The 18,734-nt window shown below is 36.6% G+C and overlaps 4 protein-coding genes across 4 annotated transcripts; 3 read left to right on the top strand and 1 right to left on the bottom strand.

Annotated features, from left to right (window-relative positions):
• Positions 1 to 803: 803 nt before the first annotated feature.
• LOC116173995 (putative sodium-coupled neutral amino acid transporter 10) lies at positions 804 to 4,721 on the bottom strand. The gene is made up of 6 exons (XM_031491760.1): positions 4,530 to 4,721; positions 4,077 to 4,475; positions 3,910 to 4,031; positions 3,572 to 3,857; positions 2,009 to 2,245; positions 804 to 1,958 (listed from the first exon to the last, which is right to left on the bottom strand). The coding sequence occupies exons 1-6, from the start codon at positions 4,614 to 4,616 to the stop codon at positions 822 to 824; spliced, it is 2,268 nt and encodes a 755-aa protein (XP_031347620.1). The 5' UTR covers positions 4,617 to 4,721; the 3' UTR covers positions 804 to 821.
• Positions 4,722 to 6,280: 1,559 nt separating this feature from the next.
• Positions 6,281 to 9,862, top strand: LOC116174440 (serine/threonine-protein kinase SBK1-like). Its single transcript, XM_031492360.1, has 4 exons — positions 6,281 to 6,541; positions 7,632 to 7,893; positions 8,175 to 8,457; positions 8,517 to 9,862. The coding sequence occupies exons 1-4, from the start codon at positions 6,473 to 6,475 to the stop codon at positions 9,514 to 9,516; spliced, it is 1,614 nt and encodes a 537-aa protein (XP_031348220.1). The 5' UTR covers positions 6,281 to 6,472; the 3' UTR covers positions 9,517 to 9,862.
• Positions 9,863 to 11,636: 1,774 nt separating this feature from the next.
• LOC116174391 (serine/threonine-protein kinase RIO2) lies at positions 11,637 to 13,238 on the top strand. Its single transcript, XM_031492308.1, has 4 exons — positions 11,637 to 11,793; positions 11,847 to 11,988; positions 12,039 to 12,417; positions 12,466 to 13,238. Exons 1-4 carry the CDS (start codon positions 11,728 to 11,730, stop codon positions 13,193 to 13,195), a joined length of 1,317 nt encoding a protein of 438 aa, XP_031348168.1. The 5' UTR covers positions 11,637 to 11,727; the 3' UTR covers positions 13,196 to 13,238.
• Positions 13,239 to 16,030: 2,792 nt separating this feature from the next.
• LOC116173417 (neuronal calcium sensor 1-like) lies at positions 16,031 to 16,514 on the top strand. Its single transcript, XM_031490886.1, has 2 exons — positions 16,031 to 16,299; positions 16,417 to 16,514. Exons 1-2 carry the CDS (start codon positions 16,086 to 16,088, stop codon positions 16,455 to 16,457), a joined length of 255 nt encoding a protein of 84 aa, XP_031346746.1. The 5' UTR covers positions 16,031 to 16,085; the 3' UTR covers positions 16,458 to 16,514.
• The last annotated feature ends 2,220 nt before the right edge of the window (positions 16,515 to 18,734 follow it).

Here is an 18,734-nt window from a genome sequence, read left to right as displayed (position 1 = left end):
GGGATTGTTTGAAACAAATTTATTTATTGATTAACAGTATAATTGCATGCACAATATGTGCCAATTTCGTGTATCATTTCATTACCTTGGGCAGTATTTTAGCAAACCGATCTTCATATCCATTTGTTAATGCACGTATTCCTACATTTTCAATACTTTGTGATATACATGTTGTATTAGAAATATAATGCTAAATAAATGTTTATTATCATAGTTGTAGTTAATATCTGTAATAGTTTTCGCGCTTCAAGTAGAAAGACGATAAAATTCAGAAAATTTCTCAACCCCCCCCCCTCCCCCAAATAACGAGGTAGCGAAACGTTTCGGAAACATTTGTAGGAACCTGTTGATGGACGTTGAACCGTCCATGACGGAGGCAGAAGAGACGTTTCCTGGCGCTTATCACTACTGGCCACACCTGTCAGTTTTACCGTCCAGCCAAAGTGGATGTAACTCATTATTAAGGGGTGGTGTCTAAACATTTTTGCGCCATATTAAATTCTAATTTTACGTTGCTGTGTTATTTCACAATTTGTTAGGAATTAATTTTGCAACAAAATATAGAATGAGAGTTACTAAATATATTAATTTATAATAATCTTCCATACTGAATCAAAGGATAAGCAATGGAAGATTCTTCAGAAACTTTTACACGCTCATGAATGCTTTATAGCGCCTTTCCAAAGCATGCTATTGCTCTCATACAGCAAAGTTCTTTCTAGAGCCCTAAACAGACCTGAAATTACCCAGTTTCTAAAATGCTTTTGGAAGGGCTTCGATAAATAGCACAGCATACAGAGACATAAAAACTATGTACTTTATTATTTCTTATTATTTTTATAACTTTTTAAATCCCTTTTCAAAGGTTCTACATCTAAATTCACACTATCTAATGCAGGTAACTTAATCTTGACTAACTCCGAATCAGACAGCTTAGTAATTAACTTCACAAGTGAAGGTTTAGTGACAGTCTCTTTTTTACAGCTCACTTCAGTCTTTTTTGCGGAGTCCTCAAGAACCACTGGCATTTTATCATCGACACTCCGTATTTCTCTATCTAATACAACTTCGTTAGGCTTCGCTTGGTCAGACGAATTTGTTTTATTCCTCTTGCTTTCTTCGACAACGCCTTTAACATCCATTACTGGCTTAATTGTAGTCTTAATCCCCGGCAGTACATCCGGTAGTTTTTGGGGAACTCGTGAGAGAACTAACGGTATCGACATATTTGGCTTCAAAGTCTCATTTTTTTTTTCGACTTCATTTTTGGTGTCTGCTAATTTCAGTCGCTCTATCGCCTTATTGGCAATCAGCTGAATCTCCTCGGCCGCTTTTCTCTTTTCCATCTCTACGTCTTTAATTTTTTCTTCTTTGATTTGTCTTTGTTTTAGTTCTTCGAGAATTTTCTTTGATTCTTCCACGACCTTCTGTTGTACCTCGTTTTGTTTCTCCATTTTCTTAAGAAGGTCTATATTTTTTTCCTCTGCCACTTTCAATTTCTGCTTTTCGTCCTCGAATATTTCCTTCTCCTCTTTTTTGATGGCTTCAATGTCAACTTCTTCAACCTTTTTACTGTTGGTTGTCTTTTTAGGGGGTTTGTCAGGCTCTTTTTCTTTGGCAATCGGTTTCTCATCACTTTTTTTGTCTACCGGTTGCTCATTTTCTTTTATAACTTCTTTTGGTGCTTCTGGTATCTCGTCGACGACAGGTTCTATTGGTTGTGGAGGCTCGTGCCTTATTTCCTCTATAACTTCCTTATTTGCATTTGGTTCGTGGTTACTCTTAGGGGATAAATTCTCATCTAAGACTTGAACATTAGGTATCTTATCAAGCGTCTCAATGACTTTAGGTAATTCTATAACTGTCTTCTCTGTAACTGCAGATGTCAATTCATCCATTGCGTACAGATTAGCATATGTACCCAATACCATCGTTAACACTCCAACAAATAACATAATCTGTAAGCACCATGACAATTATATAGGTAGGTAATTAAGACCGACTGCACCTGTGCAAGTATACGCTCGTTTGTATTCTTGGTTGAAACACAAATGAAACATGTAGCTGGAAACAGGACACAAATCATAACTCCAATGGTTGAACCTAAAAGTCCTAATACAAGTTCGATGTTAGGAATCAGGATTCCAACTGTAAGTGAGATCGCGATGATCATGCATGTAAGTGCTTTAAAACGACTTTCGGGAATGTATTTGTCAATACCATCATGTAAACTACTGTAGGAGTACTAAAAACGAGACGCTTTGTTAGTCATTTAAAGAGGCCCCCCAGTCGAGGAGTAATTCACGATTGCCAACGCACAGTGTATAGTTATTACTCTAAAAGTTTGTAGTCTCTTAAAATCTGTGTGAAATTTTGTGCAATTTGAGTGAACTTCAAGCAAACCCCTGTATTTAATAATAAACCAAGAATCCAAACGTTTCCTTAGAGAATTATGTTCCAAACAAAAACAATTTACTTACGCTCTATACTAAAAGCTTCTGAAAACCACATACAAGCTCTGGAAATCCCATAAGGGCTTTGTATATCTCGAAAACGAGACCTGAGAAGATTTTGAAAATTTGATATTATACTCAGGGCCGGACTGCTTTATTATTACATTCCCCATACCTATCTGTTATGCTTTCCGTTTTATTTAAAATTTCCTAAAATTGTGACTATTGTTCATCGATAGGACTAAACGCCATGCAAACGCATAGTATAAATCATGAAAAAAAGTAACATTCCATATGGGTTTTTGACAAAAAAGTCCAGTAATTTAATCACCACGCAAAAAAAATGAATAATTAAATTAATCTATTCAAAAATTTATTATTTTTCGAAATATTGGAGATTTTATATTTTTTCTATTGTAAAAATTTGTGTTAGTTGATTTTAGTGCTTTGATTGTTTTTTTTTCAACGCATTTCGAGGCATGGCCCACTAACAAACATTCTAATATTTAATACCATGTTTTTTTACATGTTAAACTACCAAGATTTTAAACACTGAAAATTTTTGGAATGGACTATAAAAAGTACCCTTATTTTTCATGTTAATAAAACCCAGTTATACGGGATTTAGTTTTTACAATTTTTCAATTCAATCATGATTGGGATTGCACCCCTCATTTTGACATACAAAACATATGATCCATGAAGTAAATATAGTATATGTATAGGATTTACATAAAGGGTTCCATGTTAAAATTAGCAAGTTGGCATCCACTTCCGGTATAGTGCCACCAGCTTGCAAATATTTTAGATGAATTCCTCTTATTGACAAATTTCAAAATATTGCGAGGTCTCATTTTGGATACAGTCATTTGTCATAGGACACCCTGTAGAAAAGCGCTAACTTTTCTCAGTTCTTATAAGAAAATTACGAAGCAGAAGGTCTGGAAAATGGTGACAAAGACATTAAGAACTTTAGAATAGGCTTGGAAAGCTCTGAACCAAAAAAAGCTATAACCATAATTTACAGGCAGTGATAGAAAAGTGCTAATTAAAATATGTTAAAGTGTAACTCCAGTCTGTTGTTGAAGTACCGTGAATTACCCCTCGCTTCTACTTACATGTCTGCATAATAATGAATTCAAACTGGCTCTGCACGGAAAAATAATCAAAGGAAAGCTAAACGCCAATGACAACACGAAACCAATTTTAATTAATTCTGAAATGAGGGATGGAGAAAAGCTCATCAGAATATTTCCTGTAAATGTTTGCGTGGCAAAGGCAATGTATCCAAAAACTCCGACGAAAATGTACACTCCCGTACAAATATTAACTGCCGCTCTGATTAAGTTGTTCATTTTTTCCAATGATGCTGTAGGTAAAGCCTGATAAATTTCGAATATTTGCCTGAAATCGACAAGGGAAATGCAAGGGTTAAATGGTGGGGTGCTACACTTACGTTTGACACGAAAGTGCCATTGAGAAGATTGGTAAGCATTGTAAAATACCAGACGGTCTCCACAACTCGACTCTATTAATCCAATCCCCTGATAGAATGTGAGGAACTGCTTCCGCAATTATCTTAAAATGACATGTTAGCGATATAAATACATCAAATTAAACTACCTTTAAAACAAAACAAAAGTAGAAGCCAACGGTAATAGTACAGACACTACTCAAACTGTCAATATTCCGTAATAATCCTAATGGTAGTACACAGAAAGTGGCGAGGGCGAACAATATGCAAGTCCGCATCAAGTCTGTAGCCTTCGTATCTGCCAATTTGGCAATAATCGCAGGACCCAAGTCTCCCATTACCACAAAGTAGGCGATCGAAGTGCCCAACAAAAAACCAATTAGACCAATCTCTATCGTGAATTTCCCCAAAGAACCAAAGGTGTGAAAAGCTAAAAACTCAAATGTCCTCCTACGTGCTATAACGGCGGACTTCAGCATCAAGTGGCAGCATAGTCTGGCAATTGCATTACTCAGGACCAACATACAGACGGACAGCAGTATGCCACACTACAAAAGAGGCCAAAAGATGAATGCAAAGACAATTTGCAAGAGCTGACTTACTTGCTTGAAACAGTAGGGCATTGCAAGTAAGCTGACTCCGATAATGCTGTTTGTTATTGTCATAACATGAACTGCTTGTGAATCCATTTTGCTCAGCTCAGGTTTTCATGCAAATTACCTTTTTACTTTCATTATGAGCGGAGTGAACATATACGTGTATTTTTAAAGATTTTGTGAGGTTAGGAAAATATAACACTTCAAAAACGCATGTTGTCAATTTTAGATACAGCGTTGCCAATATGAATTAAATCCATTGTCTGTATTGATTTTTGGTGTAGTACCCTCTACATATTTTTAATTGTAATTACAGAAAGTTTAAAATGCATATATATTTAAGCTAGGATATTTTAATATTACATGAAAGTGATAAAGGTCATACAATGGTGTTATACAGTTGTCTAAACTAAACGCCTTCTAATTTAAAGGCTCTGGAAACTCCAGAGAACTTGAACCCCTAAAGTACTTTACATAGTATATTATAAATGAGAGCACTAGAAGCGTTTACACGAAGCCAGTAATAGACCAATAGCTAGCCAGTTTATTGCAACCAATCATCCCGGAACCATGGATGCATCAGTGTCCGTGGGGACATAAATATAAATAAAGTGTTTCAACAATTATGTCGCGATTTATCACTGAATCTTGTGATGTGGTCCAGGAAGAGAGGAAGCGGGCGTCAATGAATTGTGAAATAGAATGAAAAAGGTAAAAGAAACAGAGAAAGGTGTCTGAAAAGTCCGAGAAGAATGAAAAAAAGAACAAATAGAGTATCCTGTTATTCACAGAGGGGGCAGACTACTTTTATAATGTTTTAAATGCTTTTGGAGTATTTCTGAAAGTAGTTATGCGTGCACTATCCACTATTAAATAGGCGTTACAGTTCTTAGTCTTTTATTCTCTTACATTCGTCGTTATTTGTTGCATCAAATACATCCATATCATTTTAGTAATTGGAAATGATATTTGATGGTCTTTAGTGGTAGAATTTTGACAAAACGGTTGTGTTTTCTTTAATTTTTTGGAAATGAAGGAAGCCGTACGGTTTCAAAAATATTTATTTTTGTACGGCGGCGTAATTACCATCTACAGTCAAGTGTTTCACCAGATATTTCATTCCAATGTCGTTTGTTTGCGCTTCAAAAAACGGTACTAGCGCTTTTCAAATCATCATCTTAGGCACATTTGGGGCCCATGAGGTATTTTTTGGATGTTTGAAACAGCTTGGCTAAATGTATTAGTGTACGAGGTAGTTACGTACAGAAAAAAATTGTTCTTAAGCTTTGTGCGGTTTCCTTCATAGCATAGAAACGACCACGGTGTAACATAGCAAAAACCAACTGATCAACACATGTTACCTTTGGGTGGTATTGGTATTCATCAAGCCAGCTGCAAATTTCTAGCAAAAGGCCCGCGGTAAATATTAGCCATTCTTTTCCTGATTAGTTTACACGTGGACAATTACATTTCGGGTACCGGTGTCTAAATTTCTTTAAAAATTGGCAGTACTGCAGTACTTGTTAGTGACCGAAATGCGGAAAAGAGAGATGGAAATACGTTACTCCCGTTTGTGTAAAATAGATCAAAGCATTTACAAAGTTAATTTTAGCTCATCGCATTTTGTATACAATGTTAGAATCTTGCATAATTTAGTTTCGAGAAAAGAAAGTTAGTTCCACAATTATTGATTCTGTTCGATTTAATTATTTTTCATTACCGCCTCGTTTTATTTATTTTTCTTCTTCGACTTAGAAAGTGAATAGAAAACCATTACGCTGCACAATGCATCCGTAAATACTTGTTCCACATTTGTATGCCAACCTTACTTAAAGACGTCGTCTCGTACAGTTAAGTAAAGGCCGTCGCCGGCGTCGCGGTGGTGTTCACGTTTTCGATTTCATTTGTGCTAAACAGTGATTTTCCTCAAATTGGGCATGTGATCCAAAATGGGTAGCGTCACGAAGGCCACATTAGGAGGAAGCATACACCGAATACGAGAGTTCGAACTTGAGAAGGTTAGTAAGTATGTAATTTTAGTTTTAAACTTACGGTTCCCGAGTTGAAAATAAATAAATTTTTACGATTTGGCATGATATGAAAATTTGTGTATATAGGTAAGGTATTCCCCATGAAGTTTTGGTTTATCGAGTATTTGAAGACTACCCCTTCCTTTATATCTAGCATCTTTTCAGTTGATTCTTTTCAACATAGAGTATTTAGTGGATTGTTAACTTTTGCACCAAAAGAAATCCAGAGAGAACACAGCTCAGATCGCGGTACCTACTTCATCAGTGGATATGCGTGTGGTGTGATATAGTCAGTAGTGGTTGCTACAAACTTTGGTTGCAATAGTGTACTGTTTTGTTAGTAACAAAACCTCCCATACTAATAACTAAAAAAAAGCATGTTTGTCGACAACTGTCGGCACTTTGTCGTACAGAAGAAGTAAAACTTCGCAGCAATGGTTGCAATTTCCAGTAAACAGTGTCTTCAGTTACCCGAAAAATGAATTTTTACGTTAGGGGATGAACGAACGTGTGCAATTTTTGTTCCAAAGCGAAACTTAAAGGTTGTAGTTTAGAAATTTTCGGTGGAGTCCCTTCAATTGTATTTATCCTAAAAAGGGCGATTATAAACAAAATTTCATCGACACCACTATAAAAGGGGTCTTTCAAAATTGACACAGTGGTATTTTTGAGGAAGATATATGACTGAGAGTTAATTCATTGTAATATCATCCACCTATCCTGCATGAGAAAATGGAAATTTTCTATCCGATTGGAATTACGCCAAATTGTTTCAATTTAAAAGTAATTACAAAGCGATCACTAAATTACACTTGATACGAACCGTAACTCCTAAACCAATCGTTTTCGCGAAATAATTCTTTAAACGTGATTGATTGCAACGCGCAATTCTCAGCCAAAGGAAGTATTCGAAAATAGGAACAATCTTGGCTCGCCCAACAATTTTCAGGGTTACGTTTGTGTTTTGTAATTTTATAATTCTCATTGTCGCTTTAATTGTAATTGGGAAGGCCAAAAACTTAATAAATTTTTGTCGCGCGTCCAAAATAGTTTTTCATTTTGTCTTTTATTTTTACAGGTGAACTTGGCCGACGAGTTTGATATACTTCAAATTGTGGGCGAAGGTTGGTTTGGTAAAATTTTGCTTGTCGAGCACAAGGCAACGGACACCGAGATGGTTCTTAAAGCCCTACCGAAGCCCTACACGGCGTTACGGGATTTTTATCGTGAATTTCATTACGGCCTTCATTTGAGCACGCACAAGAATGTCATCTCCACTTACGACGTTGCCTTTGAAACGCCCGGTTTCTACGTTTTTTCCCAAGAATACGCACCTCTAGGTAAGGACCATTCCCCCACCAGAACAAAACAATAATTAAGTCGATTGGGTGATTCTAACCCACCATGAACCACCCCTACATTCGAAAAACAAGACACGAAATCCTGCTTTGTGAAAGACTAGTTTAAGATCTTGATTCTTAAGTTCAACATTTCAAACAAACAAAAAACTTATACGCTTAAAAAGGTAAAAAAAGCCCTCTAGGTATACCAGTCAAACCTACCCCATGAGCATCGAAAACAAAGGTTTCCAGAACTTAAATTATTTAAAACATCCCTCTAGGTGACCTCACATCAAACGTTTCCGAAACCGGAATTGGAGAGCTTCATTCAAAAAGGGTGGCCAAACAGCTGGCAGCAGCGCTCGAGCACCTCCACAACCGAGACTTAGTTCATCGAGATGTGAAATTAGACAACATTTTGGTGTTCAAATCGGACTTCTCTCGCATTAAGCTTTGCGATTTTGGTGAAACGCGAAGAACCGGCGCCGTGGTGTTGAGACGAAATGAATGGTTGCCATACGCGCCGCCGGAAGTCCTCGAAATACCCAACGACAAAAATTACAAGTAAGGGTAATTAACGCACAGATTGCGGGTGAAATGGAGAGTTACGCTTTTAATTTTAGGGCCGATACGTCGCATGATGTGTGGCAGTTTGGAATCGTCATCTTCGTGTGCCTCACCGGCTGCTTGCCGTGGCAGAAGGCCGCGGCAGACGACCCCAGATATGTACGCTACCTCTCGTGGCATTCAAGCGCGATGCCCATAAAAAGACAGCCGAAATTGTTTAAACTGATTTCATCAAAGGCTCAAAGACTGTTCAAGAAGTTCTTGGAACCACGCGTGGATAGAAGACCTGCAGGATTAGCCGAAGTGTATCGATTCCTGGAGGATAGGTGGATGTCGAAAGGTGGGGCCGACAAAAACAACGCATCTACAGCTCAAGACGACGGCCTGTGTCCATCAATGTATAGCTTTCACAGTAGTCCAGAGGAGAAAAACAAACTACTGTTCACTCTGACACAGTACGGCATTGAAACAACAGTTGACAGAAGCGCGAAGAAAGACAGAATACGGCAGTGGATTCAGGCGAGCGTAATCGAAGAAGAGGTGGACGAGCAGGAGACAAACGGAGGTGGTGAAGTGATCAAGGTAACTGCGGCAGCTCCGATTGGTGAAGGTCCAAGCGGCAGAACTGCCGTTTTTGAAAGTAAAACCAAAAGAAGAGAAAGGCGACCACTTCCAACCAAGAACAAAGACGAAGTTTATACTCCTCCCGTTGATCCCCGAATTCCTTTAGACCAACAAAGAATTAAAAAAGAAAACTTAGCTAATGGTATCATACCCATTTTAAAAACGGCAGTGAACGGATCCGTAACGGACGAAGTTAATGGCAATAGCAAAGCAAAAAACGTGCAATTTGACATTGGGCCCTTTCAGAATCTTAACTTGATAAATACAGGAGAAACCAGAAATGTTGTAAATTACGGCATCAGCGTGCAGATTCCGCAATCTTCTACAATGTTCGCTTCTAATGAAGATACCCCAAAACCCCCCGCACGGAAGGGCTCGAGTAAGAATGGAAAGTTAAAATCTCCCACATTTCAGAGGAAGAAAAGCACTTAGCGGTTACTAGTGTGTGAAACGGAGATTTGACACACATAGCCCTCAGATCAAGATCGCCTTTCTACCCTCGAACCGAAGACGACTGCATTTATGTATGGTAGAAGAACGTGCGAGGTTAGAGAAAAATCCTTAAGTGTAAACTGTGATATGGGTGGAGCCATTTCCGGTGAATGTGAGATGTGTATTATTAAGAAGAGTACACACCTGGATAGTGGTTTCCTGCACCCTCGTACCACATCAAATATTTTTAGACTGACTGGAGCGACCTAGTTTTCCAAAAAAAGATGTATTATAATTAGCTATATAATGCTGTAAAATAAATGAGCTGGCTAAAATCATCTGGATTCACTGCAAAAATTGTGTGTAGATTGCGTTTTTCCCAAAATCTTGGAATGCGATTTTTTAGCAGTGTACCTACCTACTCGAATATAAGTGAGATAAATTATAGCAATTTTTTCGTGCATACATGGCGCATACAGCGCATCAAATACTTTGATTAATTAAGATAAATGGGTCCACCAGCAACCCTATACAAGTAATCATAGAAATTCTACCTCCTCTCTAGTAGAAACAAATTTTTTTCCGGGTCGATCTGAGACAATTTTTTTCGGGGCTCAAAAAAAGGCAGTGTATAACCTTCCTTTTTTACCAAAAATCGACTACACCAGAATTTCTCGGGAAAACACTTTTTCTTATTAATTTGAGTGCGTAGAATCCAAATCAATTCGTACTTTTTCGATCAGACTTCTCAATCAAAAGTTATAGACTAGAAACTACCCCCTTTGCAAATTACATTTTTTATTAAAATTTTCTCTTATTTGGCAGCAGGGGTGGATGTAAGATTACGTTTTGGGGAAGGAAGGGGGTCATCCTTGAAAGTAGTGTAGGGGGGTCCGGGTTCTCCTCCGTAAATTTGTTAACTTTTTTTAGCTTCGAAAACGTATTTTGGGACTCTATGTCAATAAATGACTTTGAAGAGTACTTTGTACTGTACTATTTCAATATCACGACACTAAATCGGTCAAGCAGAAACTCTATATAAGTATTTAAAAAATTCTACCCCTATTCGTTCGGAAATTACGACTTTTTCTAATAAAAAGCTCCTTTTACGTAAGAACACTGCAAGGGGTGGCTGGATTATTCCAAAGTATTTTACGTACGTCACGTCGTTTCATCGTTAGTTTTAGATTGTTTAGGTTTGGTCGAGTTCTATGCTCTAATTTCTTTATACCCATTATAGTAGAAATAACAACATATGCAAACCTTACACCTTTTTCTTGAATAATTTTTTTCTACATTGTCCACATTCGCAATAAAGGTGAGAAGAGTGCAGGGAAGAGAATCCGAAAGGAACTTGAAAAAAATATGGAAAGTAAAGGAATTTTAAATGATTAGGTACACTAAAAGAGGATTAATGAATTTTAGAGAACCTTAAGGAGAAGTTTGTGAAGTGCATGAGTAGCAAATGCGAGACAACAAAAATTTGTTGGGATCTTATAAACGATGCTAGGAGGAGATCGAAGGGAATTTGTGGAGAACCTTAGAATAACTTATGAAGTAGGTATTTTATAAAGAAGCGCAAGAGGAATTTAAAATATACTTACGAAGTTTAACGGGAATGTGAAGAGAATTTGGGGAAAACTTGCAAAAATCTTTAGAGGAACTTGAGTTCAGAATGACTTCAGGAACTGAGAAGAAATTTATGGGACCTGGAGGGGTACTTTGAGCAGCTTAAGATGCATTTGCTTAAGATGTGAGATTAAAGATAAAAGTGAACTTGGAACAAACTTGAGGAGTAGATTGTAGGTACTTAAAAGGAACTTTGGCGAAGTGACGGTGCATAACAATAATAATAGGTACCTACACTCGAGATATTCAGATGGGTGTTAAAAAAGCCTCTAACTGTGCCTTTCAAGTTGCAAAAATCTTTTGCTTTAAAATAAATCTACTATTTTGAATCACTAAGAAGTTCAACAATGCTCCCATTTCCCTTGGGAAGAATTATGTAATAACATTGATTACTCTTATTCATCTCTCACCTCTGTATACGAATTGTCCTTCAATTTTTCTAACGTGTAGGAAAAACAATCTGTATAACTTTCGGATCTTTTCTTTTTAGATTCATTATTTATACACGTCAAGTGCTCATTATTTCTAAACATTGAAATTGTCAATTCTAATTGTTAATTATTTATAATTATTACAATAAACATGGGCAAACTCAACGTTTCCCTTCTGCGATACTTAAGTCCAGAGGATTTTCGCGTTTTAACTGCTGTACGTAAACATAACCTTGTTGTTTTCACCCATGCACTGCATGTAATTTCTAGATCGAAATGGGTATGAAAAACCACGAATTGGTACCTGCTGCCCTCGCTGCAAGTATCGCCAATCTGCAGCATGGAGGAGTACACAAACTGCTAAGAGATTTGTGTAAACATCGTCTGCTTAGTTACGAACGAGGCAAAAAGTGTACTGTTCACAATTCAGTACAATTCCCGTATTAATCAGGCTTTTTGTAGTTGACGGTTATAGATTAACGAATATGGGATATGACTACTTGGCGTTAAAGACACTGACGAAACGTGGCGCTCTCAACTCATTTGGAAATCAGATTGGTGTTGGTAAAGAGAGTAACATATACATTGTCGCCAATTCGGATCACCAGGAATTGTGCTTGAAATTACATCGACTTGGCCGAACTTGCTTCAGAAACATAAAGGATAAGCGCGACTACCATAAGCACAGAAAGTCAGCGTCGTGGTTGTATCTCTCGCGGATTTCTGCCACAAAAGAGTTTGCATACATGAAAGCCTTACATGATAGAGGGTTCCCTGTTCCAAAACCGATAGATTACAATAGGCACTGTGTGGTTATGGAACTTATCGTCGGAAAACCACTGTAAGTCACATTTGTTTTATAATTGCGCCGCTTATCTTTTACTTTCAGCACTAATGTGTTGGAAGTCGAAAATGTAGAGGGTCTCTATGATGAGCTAATGAATCTTATTGTCCGTTTTGCTGATTCTGGGGTGATTCACGGAGATTTTAATGAGTTTAATATCATGCTAAGCGAAAATGAGAAACCAGTGATAATTGATTTTCCTCAGATGATTTCCACTTTGCATCCAAATGCGGAAATGTACTTCAATCGAGATGTGAACTGCATCAAAGAATTTTTCAAGAAACGTTTCAGCTACGAGAGTGAATTATTTCCAAAATTCAGTGAGACTGAGAGGTGCGACAATTTAGACGCTGAAGTTGCATGTTCTGGTTTTACCAAGCAAATGGCAAAGGATATGAATATAGAGCTCGGTTTGGAGGAGGAAGAGGAACTACAGCAAAACGAGGACTTGGAGAGTGACGAATGTTTCGAAGAGAATGCTTCTGAAGCGCTGGCCACACGCCTGGAACTACACGACTTTAATCAGACTGTGGATTCAGACACCGGTTCTTGTTCAGGTGATTCGTGCTACAGTGACGAAATCGGTAGCATAAGATCGACAGCTACAACAATAGCGCCGGAAGAAATTAAGAATAGGGTCAGAAGACAAATGCAGCAGAAGGAGAAGAAGATACAGAGGAAAAAATGCGTCGCGAAGGGAGAAGCAAGTGCAGTGACAAGAGTTAGGCGGGAAAATAATGATAATATTAAGGAAAGTAGGGATATTTGGGGATAAATATTGTAATTATTTGGGAAAATATAATTATTACTGTTTTGTACGTCTGTGTTTTCTCACTACTTCATTTTGTCAGCATTCTTTTGATTGATTACCATGGGATCAGCATCCTGGCAATTTGAAAGACTTAAACTTGATTGGAGAGATAAGTTTAAGGCATAAAGTAATAGCTTAATGAATAAGAATGGACTTGATTTCAAGTTAAAGCTGAAAATATTGAGTCAAAAGTGAACTTTTTTTAGACTTCTGAAAAGATCATCCTTAGTATCTGGATAAGTCATTAAAGTAGCTCCACGAAAAATCAATGTAAAATTCCTCGTCAAATATTCTAAAATAAGTAATATAATCTCATACAAATTTGAAGGTTCTGTTCATTGCTGCTTATTTTAAGATAACGGGCATATGCATAATTACGCAATTATTATTCAAATTTTGAAGCCATTAACCCTATGTACGGCATTTCATTAACTAACAAAGGGAATGTGGTAACCCCCGACAAGATCTTACTCAGAGCTGGGCAGTATTCGATTTTGTAAATACTTTTTAGTATTCAATCCTTTAAAGTATTCAAATACTTTGTAATTAAATACTTTTATGGAAGCAGTATTTGTATTTGTAACTCAAATACTTTCACAAATATTTAGTATTCGAATACTTCGCAAGGTATTTGAATACTTTGAGAAGTATTCGAATACTTCGCATAGTATTTAAATACTTAACTTCCCAATCAAAAGTTATAGACTAGAAACCATTTCGAAAGAAAATTCAAAGGGCTGTAACTTTTGAACTAGTAGCCCAATCTTGGAACTGTTTGAAATTATGGATTCTACAGGCCACATTCTATAAGAAAATTTTTTTCCGGGTCAATCTGAGACAATTTTTTTTTCGAGGGCCTCAAAAAAAGGCAGTGTATAACCTTCCTTTTTTACCAAAAATCGACTGCACCAAAATTTCTCGGGAAAACACTTTTTCTTATTAATTTTGGTGCGTAGAATCCAAAACAATTCGTACTTTTTCGATCAGACTTCTCAATCAAAAGTTATAGACTAGAAACCAATTTCGAAAGAAAATTCAAAGGGCTGTAACTTTTGAACTAGTAGCCCAATCTTGGAACTGTTTGAAATTATGGATTCTACAGGCCACATTCTATGAGAAAATTTTTTTTCCGGGTCGATCTGTATTCAAATAACTTTGATTTGTGTAAAGTATTTACTATTTAGTATTCAAATTCTTTTTGAAAGTTAACTGCCCAGCTCTGATCTTACTGATGGTGAAGTCAAAACTTCAAACCCGATTTGCGGGTGAACGGGTTGGAGGTGGATACCAACAAAGGGAATATGGTAACTCCCGCCGAGAACTTACTGATGGTGGAGTCAAAACTTCAAACGCTAATTGCGAGTGCACGGACCGTCGAAAGTGGGTACCAAAAGGGAATGTGCCTATGATCTGCCACAGAAAAATGTGCTGAAGTTCCTTCGATCTCACACGAGGACTTTGATAATTTTTTTTACTTTACTCCACTAGCAATTTAACTGGCTGAACCAAAACTATAACATACCGATGGTGGGTTTATAAGAAGAATTTTGATTGCTTCTTGCTTTGACACCTAGGTAATACCAAAGAGTATATCTTTGGTAATACCCTGCTTCAGACAAATCCATATGTACCTATAGCGCAATGATAGGGCAATGTCTTTTGGTTTTAAGTATTTTTAGCTGTAAAACGTGTGGAATTGGTACTCCAAACGAGATACTACATAATTTGAACGAAGATATACAATTATCAGAAATTCATGTCAGGTAAGTTTGTTTAATCAATTAACTATACTTGTTGCTTTAGAGAACGCAATGAGCTTCCAAAGATCGTTCTAAAAGTGAGTTACAGTAGTTTTTTGGGCAGAGATTATTTTAAGCTACTATATGTGATAATGTCGTCCACGACCTTGCGCCACCTTTTATTTATTACTCTAATATTTATAATTTATGTTTGCAAAGAAATTTGCGCAATTGGATACCTACATTATGTGAAACTTTAGAAAAATTATTATTTCAAATATTTATTTAGACAACGTTTAATAATTATTTCTATACACGCATGTGCTGTATTGGCACAAGCAATCTAGATTCGATTAAAGGATGATAAAGGTAACCTTGTCGGACATCGGAGATGATACGCGGATTCTTTTACGTGAAGGAATCGGTATTTATTGTACTCTACTGTACTTTTTTTTAGTTCAAAAAAGGTCATCTTTCGACAGACCTTTTGGTTTAGAAGAATTTTATTTGCGAAATTGGATGAAGTCGACGCTATATACATACTTTAACAAGAAGGCTACTAAATTACATGTTTTGGAGGCTATGATAACCCTTATGTTCTTCACGAAACTTCTACTTTTCGTGAAACCCTCGTAAAAAATTTTTCTTGGCGCATCCCTAACTCCCCTAAATGGTGTCTGTCTGCGTCTCTTGAACTATCTATTGACTTCGACCTTTCGCTGTCCCCTAGTTGTACCGTTACAACATTCAAATTTGGTAAATTTTTTAATCTTGTCGCGTTTATGTTTGATGATGATAAATGATAATAATGATGATGATAAATCTAAGTTTATTTATTTTTTTGTTCATAAATAAATCTGAGCTATAACGTCCCTTCTTACAGTATAAAATGTTGTAATTTGTGTACCTTTTACAATACTGGTAAATAAGATACCATATTATATCCTATAAAAGGTATTGTATATAACAGTCATGCAAAACAGTAGTGATACTACCTGCAGATTGTTACTAAAAATGAAAAACGTTATTCTTCTATCTTGCCTGATTGCGTTCATCGCAATTCAAGGTAGGTAATTTTATGTTATAAAAATTTCCGATGTATGTTCTGACTTCTGATGCTATTTTTTACGTGTACAGGTGATGGTGCATCAACGAAAAACCGCGGCATGACCGATGCAGCAATTAAAGATTTATTTGACATAGTTGATCAGAATAAGGATGGTAAAATAAGTATTGCCGAGGCTATTGCTAGAGGATTTAAAGAGGACAGGGTAAAAACGCTTTTCGCTAAGTACGATGCTGATAACGATGGCCAACTGAATTTGCAAGGTAAATTCTACTAGAATTTTGATCTACGAGTATATACCAAAGAGGAAATTTATGTAAATATTTTTCGCATAAATTTTAGTAACTATAGCGATTGAGATCAATTTTTTCTCGTTTCAGAGGCCATAGCACTGGTTAGAGGGGAGAATCTCAGCCTATAAATGCTTATCAGAATTTTAGCTGCTGGTGAACTACCAAATTGAAATTAAATTCTTGCGTAATTAATTTGTGAATAAATAGAATTTTATTATAGAACCTTTCATCTTCTGTAGTGAATATTGATAGTTAAATAAAAGTCAAGTTTATGCAACTGAAAAGGCTCTTTACCTATTATATCTTCGCCCATCTTTACATGGTATACTTTACTCCTCTTTTAGGTAGTAGACAACGTGATTTGAATAGAAGATTTTCCTGTAAAACGAGTTCCCTTGGGCAAGGTTCTGACAAATAATGCTATACCTAAACTACGTCAAATTTAAATGACATGGTTTACACTTCAATTTAAAAAACCACAATCGCTTAACATGAAAACGCCCCATAAGATTAAATTTTGTGTTCCTGTATAGTCATTTAAGCGAAAATTCTTTCAAATTGCTTTAAATGAGCGGCCTCTTAACCAAGGCTGCTGTACCATCCCAACCCACTAAACTCTTACAAAAATCAATTCCCTAATCTGGATTCAAATCAGTATCAGGAATCAGGTACCCTCAGTGCCGGATTGACGTACCTACCCATTTCACTAACTCGCCTTTGTAATTTTAATCTATACTTATCCGATTAGCCTTTCAAATTTCATATAGTACTAATGAAAGTCTGGTACGGAACGAAATGATCTCACTAATTATAGTAGAAAGCTCGATAATGTCTTATTTCACACACGAAACGTCCCATTTTGCGCGAATTCTTGTCTTTGGGAAATTTTTTAATTGAAATGCTAAAAGAATTATTTTTATAACTGACTTTTGCAATGCAACAACGGCATATTTGTTGCAACTACAAGCCTAGCATTGGCAACTTTCAAGGATAAGTGGATAAAATCCAGTACCTACCCCTTTCTTTGATTTCAAAATTTCCTTCACGTAAAAAAATGCATAAAATGGGAGTAGGTATACATTTCAAATTATCGCGCCTCTGTCTTTCCCAAAAAGTTTTTTTATTTACGGCTATACATATATAAAAAAGGACAGGCACGATAATTTTGAATAATAACATCCCAAATAATAATGGATCCACCAATACAATATTCATTTCAGTTTTTTTTATACGCATATTTTGTAACCATATTTAACGCGTGTAGGTCCATGCTATCTTCTTTGGGGTTTCGAAACTGTTGACAGGCTGTGTACACTAATTTTTGTTTTTTATTATATGCAAATACGTTTTTACATACGAACAAATTTGGAAATACATTTTCTCTGATCAATGAATGGAAACTGCGCTAAAGTTACTCGCCTTAGGGCGAAAACGTTTTTACTTGATTTATCTGGTGTGAGCTAGGAAGACGTTCAGTCAAGAATTTGGCACCTGGTTTTAGCCTAAAGATTAGTAACAAACGAACGAAGGGCAGTAAATATTTTTGGTCTGGCATACAACTTTGTATATAAACATTTATGACAGAAAAATATTTCATATGATCTTGCGGTTCATATAAATAGAAAATTTACATTTCGGCACGCAATTACGTATTTCGTTTAGTGCGAGAATTATCGACGAATAAACGCACCTTACGTGAGAAATAGGAATGGCATATATGTAAACGTCTTATCTGTCAGGTAGTTTATTAGGTTCTGTATATAGAGTGTTGTACCGGGTGCAAACTGCAACCCTTAAATCTCCAGGCACTAAAGCAGATGAGGAAAGCGAAAGATGTCATTTCCATGGCAACACCCCGCCACATGCTCCTGCAGATGTCTAGAAATAAAATCCAAAAGATGAACTTCGCCATTATCTTATACAATCATATGCCCAAGTATAGAATGGATTGGAAAAATTAAAACGTTTATCACTTTGGTTATGGTCCATCGCAAATTTGTAAATATTTTATTCATGAGCCCCTAACAATGTCTGTTTTAGACGTAAGGAGAAATAATGGGAAAGTTTTGGAAAATGTAACTCGTAAAGCGTAACATATGACGTCGTCAGTAAAAGATCACCCTTGCCGTTTTCTAAAATGACACAATTTTTATCAGGCGCGCAACGAAATGTGAAACCATTTTTTAGAAGTGTACGTTACCGTTGGGGAAACTAAAGATAACTTTTAACTCAGGTATCAATGATCATAATTTTGCTGGCGAAAATATAATTTCAACCACGTCCCCGCATCTTAGTATAGGTGAGGGGTGAAATGGCATTAGACAAGGCAGCAATAAATCACGAATTTCCTCTGTCTAGGAACACCGAGAAACTAAGTTTAGCACGCATTGTCTACAAGACTCTTT

This window comes from Photinus pyralis, unplaced genomic scaffold (assembly GCF_008802855.1).
Source record: "Photinus pyralis isolate 1611_PpyrPB1 unplaced genomic scaffold, Ppyr1.3 Ppyr1.4_LG6, whole genome shotgun sequence".
Taxonomy (NCBI): Eukaryota; Metazoa; Arthropoda; class Insecta; order Coleoptera; family Lampyridae; genus Photinus; species Photinus pyralis.
The sequence above is the reverse complement of the archived record's forward strand: the minus strand, read 5'-3'. Positions and strand labels throughout refer to the sequence as shown.